Below are 15,512 nucleotides of genomic sequence, written 5' to 3' on the forward strand. Positions count from 1 at the left end.
CATTGCTCCATCTGCCACTTGTTTCCATCCCGGACTCAAGCAGCTTGTGAACTTCCCCTCTGCAAATATCTGGAGGAGGAGAAGGTGCGCTCACGTGCGCAACCAGACCTGGTTCCAATGGATCTGCCAGAATGGCACCCATCACTGGTGGTGAGCACTTCAATGGGCCTCTCCCATACAGCACCGGCGGCACCACCGAAGCCCCACCATATGCACAAGAAGTATGGGCACAGGCATAAGGGCAGCTCCCAATGGGGACTGCCTCTAAACTCAGCATTACCTACCTGAGGTTGGGCGAGAAGTCGTGCACAGTAGTGGATGCTCCTGTTCCCAAGAAGGCTCGTACGGAGCACTGCCCCAAACGCCATCGTACTCTGCTGGTCCTGTCTTCTGCTCTGGCCTCCTCCTTCATCGCCATTGATGCTGTCAGGACCTTCCAGCCTGACACGCCCGGTCCCGCGCACTCCAGGGTGCTTATCACCCCTGACGCCATTGACAGAGTTCATGCTGCCTTTCACTGGCTGTCCCCCGCGCTCCGGACCTCTGCCTGTTCCGAGATTCCCCTCTCTAGAGGATAAGCCCCTTGTGCTCCATCCTTCTCCATCAGCTCTGGTGACGGACGAGCTCCTACTTCTACCATCCTCTCAGACCTCATCTTGGACTGACGGTTCTGCCGGCACCGATGGCCCCTCTTATTCCGGACCCTTCTTCAGAATCTGAGTGGTTCTCTGACCTAGACAACTTTCTCTCCTGCCCGGTCCTACAGCCTGGACTCTCAGCACTGGTCCTACCCACCGATGTGCAGACCCTTGGCTGACCCGCGGTTCCACTATCCGCAGGCACTACTGTGGCCTGGCAATCCCCATGCCTGGCCCTATTGGCCTGCTTGGGGCCCCTACCACGATCGTGGGATGCACTGCCTGCATCACTGCTCATCTTCCACCCATTCTGCCACCTTCCACAAGGACCCTCTAGATGCTCCCGCTCTGTCTTGCCACCTGATGACCATGTCCAATACTAGAGCTTGCTCCGCCACATGGCTCTCAGTGGAGGACATTCAGGACTCCCAGGCCAATTCCTGGATATTCTCCAGCCTCCGGGACCTTCCTGTACCACCTTGCCCATTCAGAACACCATCTTGCAGCCAGCTCAGGCTGTTTGGCACACGCCAGTCTCATGTGCCCCTATGTCAAAGCGGGCGGAATGCTGCTACTTTGTGCCCTCTAAGGGTATGACTTTCTGTTTACCCATCCGCTCCCCAATTCCCTGGTAGTCCACACGGCCACTGAGCGCACCCGTCAGCAGCACTTTAAATCTACCCCTCCTGACCATGCTCCCAAAAAGATGGACTTGCTGGGCCTCAAGAGATATTCGTCCACGAGTCTACAATTCCTCATTGCCAGCTACCAGGCTATCCTTGCAAAGTATGATTTCCTGTCATATTCCAAGCTGATGGACTTTCGGGACTTCCTCCCTCTGGAAAAGCAGCAGGACTTTCAGTATCTGTGGGATGCAGGCAAGCTGGTGGCCATGGTAGCTCTCCAAGCTGCTGTTGATGCTGCCAACACTGCGTCTTGCTCCTTGGCATCTGGAGTCTTGTTCTTTGGCAACTCTTGGCTCTAGTCTAGTGGTTTCCCTAAGGAGGTCCAGACAACTCTTGAGGACCTTCCCTTTGACAATCACAAGCTATTTAGTGACAAGACGGACGAGTCCCTCCATTCCCTCAAGGACTCCCGTGCCACCCTCCGGTCACTGAGCATTTATACTTTGGCCCTGATCCACTGACAGCAAGGCTCGTCCTTCCACCCTTGCGCCACTTACCAACCAGACTCTCAATGGCTGCTTGATCTGCCTTGCCCCCACTCCCAGCAACCTCAACATTCTTTCTCTGATGCCTTTGCTGCTTCCACCTTCCACCACCGTCTAAGCAACCCTTATGACTCTTTCCTCGAGACCCGCGAACCCTCCTCCATCCCTCCTGCCACACCCTGGATTGTCTTCGGAGGTCATATTGCCCCTTTTGCCCACAACTGGGGCAGGATCATCTCCAACTGTTGGGTGCTGGATATCATCCATCAGGGCTACCCCATCAAATTCTTCTCCTTCCCTCCTCGTCTTCCGCCCAATGGTTGCCCTCCAGACCCTTCCCAGGACCATCTCCTCCACGAGGAAGTGACTGCCCTCCTCCAAAAGGGCACCATAAAACCTGTGCCATAGTGCTGCCATGGCTATTGTTTTTATTCCCCCTATTTCCTTGTCCTGAAGAAAGGGGGTGTTCTTCGTCCCATTTTGGATCTCTGCTCCTTAAACAAGTTTATTCACAAGTTTTGCTTCAGGATGATCACTCTCCCCCTTATTATCCCTTCCCTCCCCCCATGGAGCTTGGCTTGTAGCTCTCGATATGAAAGATACATACTTCCACGTAGACATCCACCCTGCTCATCGCAAATTCTTCTGCTTCAAGGTGGGGAGTTCCCATGACCGATTCCGTATCCTCCCCTTTAGAATCACTGCTGCCCCCCATGTCTTCATGAAGATCTTTGCAGTCGTGGCAGCTTATATGCACTGTCTGGTTCATTCCCTCTTCCCCTATCTGGATGACTGGCTGCTTATGGCGCCCTCTTGCTCCTGTCTCCTTGCCACCATCCAGACCCTCCACACCCTCCTCGGCAGCTTGGGGATCTGCATCAATGAAGAAAAGTCGATCCTCATCCCTACCCTCATGCTCACCTTCATAGGGGCACGCCTGGACTCTGTGGCAGCCCACGCCTTTCTTCCCATGGACCGCTCACTTCTCTTATTGCTATGCTCCGACGCTACCCGCAAATGTGTGTCCGTCAGTGCCTCTCCCTCCTGGGCCATATGGTGGCCTGTACCATGGTCACGCTGTACATCTGTCTCCATATGTGTTGCATTCAGCTGTGGCTCCACTCTGTCTGCAATTTGCAGTCAGACCGCCTGAACAAGCAGGTGGTCATCCCTCCCACTGTTTTGGCTTACCTCACCTGCAAGCCAGGTGCAACCCGTCCGTGGTTCTACCAGGCATTCCATTCATGTCCTCCACGCCCAGCACCACTCTAACCATGGATGCCTCACTCGTGGGCTGGGGCGCCAACCTCGACGGCTGCACGGCCCAGGATCTTGGGTCACCAATGGTCACGCAGATGCACATCAATGTCCTGGAACTATGGGCAATTGACTGTCCTGCCAGGCCTTCCTGCCCTTCCTCCGTTCCCACCATGTTCAACTTCTGTCCAACAACATGACGGCAGTTATACATATCAACAGACAGGGCGGGGCCAGATCTCCTTCCCTCTGCACAGAGGCCATCCATCTTTGGAACTGGTGCTTCCAGCACGAAATCCACCCTGCACACTGTACATCTGGGCAGCAGCAACTCTTCGGTGAACAGGATCGGTCTTTCCACGCCAACCGCGAGTGGGAACTCAACGATTCCGGTCCGTCTTTCATTGGTGTAGCATGCCTCACTGGGACCTCTTCACGATGTCGGAGAACTGCAAGCTTCCTCTCTTCTGCTCCTGGGGAGCCTTGGGCTCAGGCTCACAGGGCGATGCCATTCTCATTCCCTGGACCTCGGATCTCCACTATGCCTTCCTGCCCATTCTCCTCCTTCCCCAGGTCCTGCGCAGAGTGCGGAAGGACCGAGTGATGGTTATCCTTATAACTTCCTCCTGGCCTTCTCAGTATTGGTACACCAATATTCTCCACCTCTCTGCTCGCCCCCTGATTCCTCTTCTGGCCCTCCCGGACCTCCTAATGCAGGCGCATGGCTGGCTGTAGCACCCCATCCTAAGCCCTCTCCATCTCACGGCCTGGTATTTGGATGGGGCTTGTGTGTAGACCAGGCTTGCTCCACCCCCATCCAAGACATGATCACTTGTAGCAGACTCCAATCCACTGTTACCAAGCTAAGTGGCGCTGCTTTACTGTGTGGGCGCACCACCATCACGTCTCTCCAGACTCAGTCTCCATTCCTGTCCTTCTAGACTACCTCCGTCATCTATGCCTATTGGGCCTTGCCCATTCCTCCATCTGTGTTCACCTGGCGCTCAGTGCCTTTCTTCCTCCTGTCGATGGCTTCTCCGTCTTCACCCATCCAAAGACCTCCTGCTTCCTCCGCAGCCTTCTCAGTGCCTTTCCCGCCGTAGGGAGGCCTACCCTCTCTTGGGATCTGAATCTGGTCCTCACTGCACTCACGAAGCCACCCTTCAACCCCCTCGCCACTTGCTCTCTCACCCATCTTTCCATGAAGGGTGATCTTCTTGGTGGGCATCACCTCTGCACGGTTCATCAGTGAACTGGCAGCCATGATGGCAGATCCACCATTTACCGTCTTCCACAAAGACACAGTCTCCTTATGTCTTCACCCCAAGTTACTGCCCAAAGTGGCTTCTTCCTTCCACCGCAACCAAAGTATACACCTTCCGGTCTTCTACCCTAAGCCGCACGCCTTCCCCCAGTTGTGCAGAAGAAACAGTATGAAAGAGATTTCACACTGTTCTAGGCTTGATTATGACCTTCAATGCCTGCCATTCTTCAGTCAGTCTAATGAAATCTTAGGTTTTTATGCATTAAATATACAAAATTAAAAGCCACTGAATAACATACAACAAGCTATGAAACTGGTCCACCATAACAGCATTAATAATCCCAATCCCAACTACTTTGAATCTAACCTGGTGGGATGATTCACATGATTAGAGTGTTTAATGTCTTTGATTATAATCGGTTCAGGAAGGGTAGAGTGGGTTAAAGAGGTGGGGAGGAGGCAATCCACATTAAAGACACCCTTATTTGTTTTAGTTATGATAAATCAGAAGCACAGGGTTTAAAATGCACCTGGATACATCTGCTAACTAATAAAGCCCAAGAGGTTTCGCTGATGGGGGTCTGATACAGACCACCAAATCAAACTAGAGAACAGGAGTCACTCTTTAAACACTAGTCTGTAATGTGCGGGGAGGGAGAGGGGACCTGTGTTGTTATGGGGAGCTTCAGTTTGGGAAACATATTCTGGAAGATTTTTGCAGCCAGTAGTAAAACACCATCAGTTTCTAAAAATTACAGATAATTTCCTAACACAAAAGGTATTGCAACCAACATGAGGTAAGTCTATTTTGGCACCTTATTATGACTGATAAAGGCTGAACTAGAAGTTGGTGGTTGCCTATGGACCAGTGATCTTGACTTGATTATATTCAATGTGGACGGAGAACTATCCCAACTAGTAATATGTAGTTGTGGAACTTCAAAAAGGCTAATTTCCCAAAAATAAGGACAATTATGAGCAAAATTGAGTGGGAGAAAAAAATTAGATAGAAAAATATGAGTGAAAATTGGGAGTTCTTTAAGAATAGTTTATTAGATGTTCTAACAGCCACAATTCCACAGTCAAGAAGGATGCTAAAGAAAATGGCTAAAAACTCATCTTGGTTCAGTGGCAAAGTGAGGGCATCAATTAGATATTTAAAAAGCAATATATAACAATTGGGAAAAAGGGAAAATAGACAGCAATCGATATGAATTAAAAGTTATGAAGTGTAGAAAACTGATAAAGGGAAGCTAAGGACATCAAGAAAAATCCATGGCTGGCTAGGTTAAGGACTATAAGAAGAAGTTTAAGTATATTAGGAAAAAAAGAAATCCAAGCAATGGTATAGGTTAATTTCTAGATGGAGATGGTAAAATTGTTAATGATACAGAAAGGGCAGAAGTGTTCAATAAATACTTCTGTATTTGGAAAGTAGTAGGATGATGTACTTGTATCATATTGGGATGAAGAAGTATCTTCTAGTAGTCCATTAGTAATTTAGGAGCATGTCAGACAACATCTACTAGGGATAAACATTTTAAAATTAACAGGCCGTGATAACTTGCACCAAAGAGTCCTACAAGAATTGGCTTAGGAGATCTCTGACCCACTGATGTTAATTTTTGATATCATCCCTTGAATAGCAGGGAAATTCCAGAAGATGGGAAAAATGCTAATGTTGTGCTAATATTTTAAAAAGGGTAAACGGGATGATCCAGGTAACTACAGGCCAGTTAGCCTGACATCAGTTCAGGGCAAAATAATGGAAAAGCTGACACTGAATTCAATTAATAAAGAATTAAAGGATATGAATATTATTTATTCCAATTAGCATGATTTTAGGAAAAATAGGTCTTGTGAAACAAACCTGCTTTCATTCTTTGATGAGATTATTCATTTGGCTGATAAAGGTAGATGTAATATAATTAGATTTTTGTAAAGCAGTTGCCTAGTACTACAAAATATTCTAATTTTAAAAATTAGCACTGTGCAAAACAATAGAGCATAGGTTAAATGGATTAAGAACTGGTTAATTGACAGATCTCAAAAAAGTAGTTGTCAATGGGGAATCATCATTGAACGATGGCGTTTCCTGTGGGGTTTGGCAAGGATTGGTTCTAGCCCCAACACTATTAAACATTTTCATCAACTATCTGAAAGTAAATTTAAAGTCATTGCTACTAAAATTTGCAGATGACAACAAGGTTAATAGAGTGGTAGTTAATAATGAAGACAGGACAGTCATACCATGTGATCTGGATTGCTTGGTAACCTGTGCCCATTCCAACAAAATGTGTTTTTAATACAGCTAAATTAAAAGTTTTATACATCAAGGAAGAAGGAATGCATGCCATATTTACAGCACGGGGGACTATATCCTGGAGAACAATGACTATGAAAATTAATTTAGGCGTCGTTGTGGATAGTCAGTTCAAGGAAAGTTCCCAGTGCGATGCTATGGACTAAAGGACTAATGCAATCCACGGATGTATAAATGGGGAGTAATGAGTCGGAGTAGGGAGGTGATACTACCTCTGCATACAGCAGTGCTGAGAATGATACTGGAATACTTTGTACAGTTCTGGTGTCCACCTTTTAAAAAGGATGTTGAAAAATGGGAGAGTGCGAAAAGAGCCACCAAAATTATTCAATGTGTTCAGGAGGTCAGAGTAAATGATCTAATGATCCCTTCTGGACTTTCATCTCTAGAATCTATCAATCCACCCCCTTCCCAAATGGCCAGAAGGTAAAACAGATGGGCTTAGTAGTGTGGCTGGAAGAATAACAATTTTAAGCTTTGTTGGGCTAAAACGTGGTGAGTGGAATCCTTTGTAGAAAATGCCCTGTAAGCAGTCTCTTGCCTTTTAAACCAGGAGCTATCTAGCTCAAGCACTGTTATTCATTATAGCAGTGGAGCTATTGCATAGGAAGGAAGACAGACTCACAGATAATAAGATCCTAAACCACTCAGAGCTTTATAGGTAAATCCCAACACCTTAAACTCCACCCCATAAATTTACTGGCAGCTGGTACGCATTACAGAGCACTGGCTTAACAGGCTCTCACTCTGTTTGACACATCATTTAACAAGTGGGCATTTAAGAGCTGCATTCTGGCCTAATTGCAGTTTCTGGATATTCTTCAAGTTGTATCAGTATGTAGCACATATTCAAATTAATCCAGTTTCAAGGTGAGAAAGGCGCGGATAACTGTAATGAGGGCTGCACCTGAAAGGAGAGGTCTCACTCTTCTTGCCAGGAACAGATGGAGAAAAACACTGTTGGCCACAGCTGCAACCTGAGCATCCAGAAGCAGTTCAGAATCCAATGAAGGTCTTAAAATGCAAACCTGTTACATAAGGCTCAGTCAGGCATGTAGCTTGTGATGCTAACGAGAAATTAAAACCCTAACATTTTTAATGCATTGTGGGGAAAATTTTCCTGTATGGCAGTTTTTGCACACAGAATTTTTAACATTGGATTCTGGTTGTACATTAGCTGAAAGTGCTGTATGATTTGTTATGTAATACAAATAAATACCTTTTACTCTCTGAATCAGTCCCACCAGTAATTTATAATTTCACTTTTACTCAGAATGTTTGGCTTCCAAAGATGATATAAAGGGGGGAAATATTAATTCTATAATTAGGTATTATTGATATTGAATTATAAAATATTTCCTCCCAAAATAAAATTGTATATGGTTTTAACATCTTCCTTTAAGATTTCCACTGAGTGTTATCTTACCTGTGTTTGTATTCTAGATGGTACATGTTTCATGTCAGAGATTGTCTTTACTTGTGTCTTATATGCTGTTGCTTAAAATAAAATAAAAATAAATCTAGATACTATCTGAATGGTTGTCTTAGAAGTTCACTATTACATCATTACAATTTTTGTGGTATGATGAATGTTTTTATTTTAATTTCCATAATGAAAACAAATGACTTCTAACTGGCTTGCATGCTGCTTTTTATAGATAGTGGACCTTTTAAGGAATGTTGGTCGTTTTCAGTGTAACATTTACTTAATATGTAGAGGTCCAATCCTGCCTCCCTTATGCACATGAGTAGCCCCCCACTGACTTCACTGGGGGCTACTCACCTGGGTGTGGAGTTGTAGGATTGGGCTAAAATATTATAGCTACTGGATCAGTAGGTCACCTTCAAATTAAAAGTTCATAATAGTTAATGGACACAATTGTTTCCTACACGTATAATAAAAGGAAGTATTAAAATAGCACGTGCAGATTTCTAGTGGGGTCTAGAAGGAAATTAATGTTTCCCAATGATCTCTGTTCTAGTGAAGGAAGCCCTTCTCCCAGAAAGGAGCTGCTTCATAACATAGACCCTATGTTTGTGGACACTTCTCCATGTGAGTATGCAATTCATTGCTAGTCCTATTATATAGACTTATAGTTTGATATCTGTCTAATGCGTGCTTTTTTCCCCGCAAGAAAAGTTTACCCTTTTGTAGGTGAAGAAAGGAAATACTTATTTGCAAATGGAAGGCCTCCTAAGTCACTGCCTTAAAATGGAGTTGCAATAATCGCAACTATAGTGTACTGTTAACTATACCCTAAATCATTGCTGGGCTGTGCTCTTCATTTCCCAGTGTTCTGAAGCACTTCTACGCAAAGAATAATGTACTGCAGACAGTGGGGTTATTGAGAGAAAACCATGTGCCTCAGGTGCACAGTAAGACCAAAGTGCCTCCTGCACTCAAGATTAGAAGTTATCTCCTAATATCCACATGTCCTGTGTTGTTCTATCTATAATAAGATTGTATTATTGACAGAGGTGAAAGTAAGCCAGTATGATCCGGTACGGCGTACCGTGCCGGACTGGACCGGCTTCTCTGGCGGTGATTTAAAGGGCCCAGGGCTCCAGCTGCTGCGGGGAGCCCCAGGCCCTTTAAATCACCGCCGGAGCTCCGGCAGCCGGGCTCGGCTGGAGATTTAAAGATCCCAGAGCCCGGGTCACTGCGGGGAGCCCCAGGCCCTTTAAATCACCACCCGAGCCCGGCTGCCGGAGCCCCGGGCCCTTTAAATTCCTGCAGTGGTAGGAGCACCGGGCCCTTTAAATCGCCTCTGGAGCCCTGCCGCCGCTACCCCAGCCCTAGCCCAAGCCCTGCCACCCCGGGGTAGCGGCGGCAGGACTCCTATGGTGATTTAAAGGGCCCAGAGCTCCACGGTGGCCGGAGCCCCAGGCCCTTTAATTCTCCCCTGAGCCCCGGGGCTCCCAGCCGCCTCTGCAGCTGGTAGCTCCGGGGTAATTTAAATGCGCTGGGGCTCCCAGCCCCAGCCGGAGCTCCAGGGCCTTTAAATCTTGAAAGGCCCCGCCTCTTCCCATTGAGGCCACGCCTCTTTGGGTTGAGGCCACGACCCACTCAGGACTCTGGCGTACCGGTAAGTCCTTTAAGTTACTTTCACACCTGATTATTGATCTTGCAAGTGGAAAACTTTTAGTTTGTAAAAGGCTGACGTTCCAAGCCTTGTGGCTGCTTTTGTGCCATACTAACATGAGTTGGAGCCTTTGTTAGCAAGTCATGCTGCTCTCTAAATGCTTTCTGTTTTATAATTCAGCATTTGATAAGGACTAGGAGCTCTTTAAAACGGGGATTGCTCATGGAGATTGTCATTGGAACATGACTCTTCTGGAGATTTTGAAGTTTTTGTGTTAATTAAATTAAGATCCAACTCTACCCTGATATAACGTGACCCGATATAACACGAATTTGGATATAACGCAGTAAAGCAGTGCTCCGGGGGGCGGGGGGGCTGCGCACTCTGGCAGATCAAAGCAAGTTCGATATAACGCGGTTTCACCTATAACGCGGTAAGATTTTTTGGCTCCCGAGGACAGTGTTCTATTGGGATAGAGGTGTATACAGTAATACATTGAGAGCTAAACACTGACTGAAGAAAGTCAGTGCAGTGGAGATAGTGGCATGTAACCTGTGATCCTGGCACAAGTCATCCTGTAGTAGCTGGATGGAATGGCTTAAGATAGGCTGCCACAATGTACATCTGTCTCTGTGTTGCTTCTCCTCTGAACAGGAGCACATGATCTCACCTTGGCCGGTCACTACTCCCTGTATGATGATAACATACATACTGGTCGGATTAAGGTTTGGCCATGCCAGTTTCCCTCTACGGAATGCTCTGTAGGCTGTTACAGCCCTGCAGGCAGTCCCTGTAGGCTATCTCATAGACTCATAGACTTTAAGGTCAGAAGGGACCATTATGATCATCTAGTCTGACCTCCCGCATGATGCAGGCCACAAAAGCTGACCCACCCACTCCTGGAATAATTCTCTCCCTTGACTCAGCTGTTGAAGTCTCCAAATCATGATTTAAAGACTTCAAGTCGCAGAGAATCCTCCAGCAAGCGACCCCTGCCCCATGCTGCGGAGGAAGGCGAAAAACCTCCAGGGCCTCTGCCAATCTACCCTGGAGGAAAATTCCTTCCCGACCCCAAATATGGCGATCAGCTGAACCCCGAGCATGCGGGCAAGATTCTCCAGCCAGACCCTCCGGAAAAAAGTTCTCTGTAGTAACTTTTAATATCCCATCATTGACCATTGTTACTAATTACCAGCGATGGCACGTTATTGACCTATTGACTAAAATCACGTTATCCCATCAAACCATCCCCTCCATAAACTTATCAAGCTTAATCTTAAAGCCAGAGAGGTCTTTCGCCCCCACTGTTTCCCTCGGAAGGCTGTTCCAGAACTTCACCCCTCTGATGGTTAGAAACCTTCGTCTAATTTCAAGCCTAAACTTCCCCACGGCCAGTTTATATCCATTTGTTCTCGTGTCCACATTAGTACTGAGCTGAAATAATTCCTCTCCCTCCCTGGTATTTATCCCTCTGATATATTTAAAGAGAGCGATCATATCCCCCCTCAGCCTTCTTTTGGTTAAGGTAAACAAACCGAGCTCCTCGAGTCTCCTTTCATACGACAGGTTTTCCATTCCTCGGATCATCCTAGTGGCCCTTCTCTGTACCTGTTCCAGTTTGTAGTCATCCTTTTTAAACATGGGAGACCAGAACTGCACACAGTACTCCAAATGAGGTCTCACCAGTGCCGTGTATAACGGAACCAGCACCTCCTTAGCCCTACTAGAAATACCTCGCCTAATGCATCCCAGGACCGCATTAGCTTTTTTTACGGCCACGTCACATTGCCGACTCAGTCATCCTGCGATCAACCAGGACTCCGAGGTCCTTCTCCTCTTCCGTTACTTCCAACCGATGCGTCCCCAGCTTATAACTAAAATTCTTGTTAGTCATCTCTAAATGCATAACCTTACACTTCTCACTTTTAAATTTCATCCTATTATTACTCCAGTTTACAAGGTCATCCAAATCTCCCTGCAGGATATCCCGATCCTTCTCCGAATTGGCAATACCTCCCAACTTTGTATCATCTGCAAACTTTATCAGCCCACTCCTACATTCGGTTCCGAGGTCAGTAATAAATAGATTAAATAAAATCGGACCCAAAACCGAACCTTGAGGAACTCCACTGGTAACCTCCCTCCAACCTGACAGTTCACCTTTCAGTACGACCCGCTGCAGTCTCCCCTTTAACCAGTTCTTTATCCACCTCTGGATTTTCATATCGATCCCCATCTTTTCCAATTTAACCAATAATTCCTCATGCGGTACCGTATCAAACGCTTTACTGAAATCGAGGTATATTAGATCCACCGCATTTCCTTTATCTAAAAAATCTGTTACTTTCTCAAAGAAGGAGATCAGGTTGGTTTGGCACGATCTACCTTTCGTAAAACCGTGTTGTAATTTGTCCCAATTGCCGTTGACCTCAAGGTCCTTAACTACTTTCTCCTTCAAAAATTTTTCCAAGACCTTGCATATTACAGATGTTAAACTAACAGGCCTGTAGTTACCCGGGTCACTTTTTTTCCCCTTCTTGAAAATAGGAACCACATTAGCTATTCTCCAGTCCAACGGTACCACCCCCGAGTTTACAGATTCATTAAAAATTATTGCTAACGGGTTTGCAATTTCTCGTGCCAGTTCCTTTAATATTCTCGGATGAAGATCATCCGGTCCGCCCAATTTAGTCCCGTTAAGCTGTTCGAGTTTGGCTTCTACCTCGGATACGGTAATGTCAACCCCCCCCTCCTTTATTCCCATCCGTCACGCTGCCACTGTTCCTGAGTCCTTCATTAGCCTCATTAAAGACCGATGCAAAATATTCGTTTAGATATTGTGCCATGCCTAGATTATCCTTAATCTCCACTCCATCTACAGTCTTAAGCGGTCCCACTTCTTTCTTTGTTTTCTTCCTATTTATATGGCTATAAAACCTCTTTCTATTGGTTTTAATTCCCCTCGCAAGGTCCAACTCTACACGGCTTTTGGCCTTTCTCACTCCATCTCTACATGCTCTGACCTCAATAAGGTAGGTTTCTTTGCTGATCCCTCCCATCTTCCACTCCTTGTACGCTTTCTGTTTTTTCTTAATCACCCGTCTGAGACGCTCGCTCATCCAGCTCGGTCTAAATCTCCTGCCTACGAACCGTTTTCCCTTTCTCGGGATACAGGCCTCCGACAGTTCCTGCAACTTCAACTTGAAATAATCCCAGGCGCCTTCCGCCATTAGATCCATAAATATGTTAGTCCAATCTACTTCCCTAACTAGTTGCCTTAATTTATTAAAGTTAGCCCTTTTGAAATCGTAAACCTTAGTCTCCGATTTAATTTTGTTAATCCTTCCATTTAGTTTAAACCGAATTAGCTCATGATCACTCGAGCCAAAGTTGTCCTCTACAACCATTTCCTTAACGAGGTCCTCACTACTCACCAAAACCAAATCTAAAATGGCATCCCCCCTCGTCGGTTCAGCAACTACTTGATGAAGGAATTCATCAGCTATCACGTCTAGGAAAATCTGAGCCCTATTATTGTTACTAGCATTTGTTCCCCAATCTATATCCGGGAAGTTAGTCTCCCATGATTACACAGTTCCTATTAGTATTTACTTCCCTAAAAACATTAAAGAGTTCTCTGTCCATATCCAGGCTAGATCCCGGCGGTCTATAGCACACCCCAAGCACTATCCCAGGGGAGGCTCTAGTAGTTCTTTTACTCAGTGTGAGTATTGCCCAGACAGACTCTGTCTTATCCATTCCATCACTTATTATTTCTTTACAGTTTATCTCATTGTTGACATACAATGCTACTCCCCCACCTTTACCTTTGTTCCGGTCTTTCCTAAACAGCGCATACCCCTCCATACCTGGACTCCAGTCATGACTACCGTTCCACCACATTTCGGTTATTCCTACGATATCCGGTTTCATTTCTCAGACCAGGAGCTCCAATTCCTCCATTTTGTTACCTAGGCTTCTCGCATTGGTGTATAAACATCTTAATTTATGCCGTTTGGCCTCTCTCACATTTGGTACGGACACCGTACTGCCGTATGACCTATTAGTCTAGTATCCATCCCCCCCCTCCTCCTTATGTCAAAACTCTTCCCCCCGGCTGTATCCGTTCTTATCTCATTGACCACCCTCTCAATGTTATAATCTGGTGTGGAGATTAACTGGACATCTCCCAACCGTCTCCCCCAAATTCCTAGTTTAAAGCTCTTTTGATGAGATGAGCCAGCCTCCCTCCCAGAAGTCTATTTCCTTCCCTACTTAGGTGAAGTCCGTCCCGTGAGAACAGTTTTCTGTCCCCGAAAGCCTCCCAGTGGCCATACATCCCAAAGCCCTCTTTATAGCACCACTCCCTTAGCCAACTATTTATCATCACAATCCTGTCACCCCTTTGCTGCCCTTCTCTAGGAACAGGCAGAATCCCACTGAAGATGATCTGAACCTCGATTTCCTTAAGCGTCTTCCCCAGCCTGGCATAATCTCCCTTGATTCTCTCCAGCGAGAACCTAGCCGTGTCATTCGTTCCTACGTGAAGGATGATCAAGGGGTTCTTACCTGCTCCTTTTAGGATCCTTTTCAACCGCAGGTCCACATCCCGTATCTTAGCGCCCGGTAGACAGCACACCCTTCTGTTCTCTGGGTCCGCCCTGGTCACAGGCCTGTCTAACCTCCTCAGTAAGGAGTCCCCAATCACGTAAACCTGCCTTTGCCTGGTGACAGTGCGATCTACTAATCTATCCCCTGTTCCCTGTAGTTGCAACCCCTGTCCATTCCTATTTTCCCTTATAATGCCCCTTATGTCATCCTGTATCCTCCCGGGGCCCAGATTTGGTGCTGTCTCCATCAACTCCTCTCCTCTTTCTATGGGACTAGCCGCTCTTCTCTTCTTCCTCACCCTCCCCACTTCAGTTACCACCTGCTGCACCCCTCCCTCGTTTTCCAAACACCCAAACCTGTTCCTGAGCTCTATTTCTCCTTCACTGGCCCTCCTTTTCCTTGGCCTGCTTCTCACGGTCACATGCTTCCACTGCCCTTGTTCTCCCCCCGGCATTCCTCCCTCACAGGCCTTTGCCCCTGCTTCCACCTGTACCCCTGAGCATTCCCCTTCAGCCACTCCTTGCCTTTGCTCCATCAGCTGCTCGAACCCCCTTCTAAACTCTACCAGGGTATCTACCTGCATCTCCAAACCTCGGATCTTTTCTTCCAGCAGCTCTATTAGGCGGCACTTCATGCAGACATACCTCTGTTCAGGCACCCCCGCTAGGACCATGTACATACTGCAGCTGCCACATGGAATCATCTGCATTGTGTCCCCTGCTGCCTGGCTCATGGCTGCTGTTGTCTGTGCCCTGGTATGTTGTCACAGAGGCATACTTTAGAGACTACCTCTCTCCTTGTGTGGTACTGCAGTGGTTGAACTCAGCTGAGGTACCCAAGCTAAGAGATTCCAGATATAAATCTGGAGGAGGTCTGGAGGCAAGAAGCTTTCAATGCAGAGTCATAGGCTCAGGAACTCGCTCTCCACATTGGTTCAACAGTGCCTGAGACAGCTGAGGTTTAATGCTAACTACAAGGCTATCCTATGTATTCAGGATCTCTCTGCGGTGGTAAATTAAGGGGAGCTATTGTATTGGTGGTAAGACGTGAATGATTATTAAAATTGAAATTTTGTATGTCTTGTGCTTCAGGCACATTAAAAAGAAATTGAAGTTCATAAATACTTACCCAGATGCCCTTATTTACTACATGTGGCTTCCCTACC

At 46.6% G+C, this 15,512-nt stretch overlaps 1 protein-coding gene across 1 annotated transcript in view; it reads left to right on the plus strand.

Moving 5' to 3' along the window:
* Positions 1-15,512, plus strand: part of ARSB (arylsulfatase B) — a 113,572-nt gene that overhangs the window by 67,629 nt on the left and 30,431 nt on the right. The window contains exon 6 of the mRNA XM_026649255.2: positions 8,636-8,706. Within this exon, the coding sequence (XP_026505040.1) occupies positions 8,636-8,706 (71 nt within the window). The remainder of the gene's footprint in view (positions 1-8,635; positions 8,707-15,512) is intronic.

Source organism: Terrapene carolina, unplaced genomic scaffold, assembly GCF_002925995.2.
Source record: "Terrapene carolina triunguis isolate 2854851 unplaced genomic scaffold, T_m_triunguis-2.0 Scaffold69, whole genome shotgun sequence".
NCBI classification, from domain to species: domain Eukaryota; kingdom Metazoa; phylum Chordata; order Testudines; family Emydidae; genus Terrapene; species Terrapene triunguis.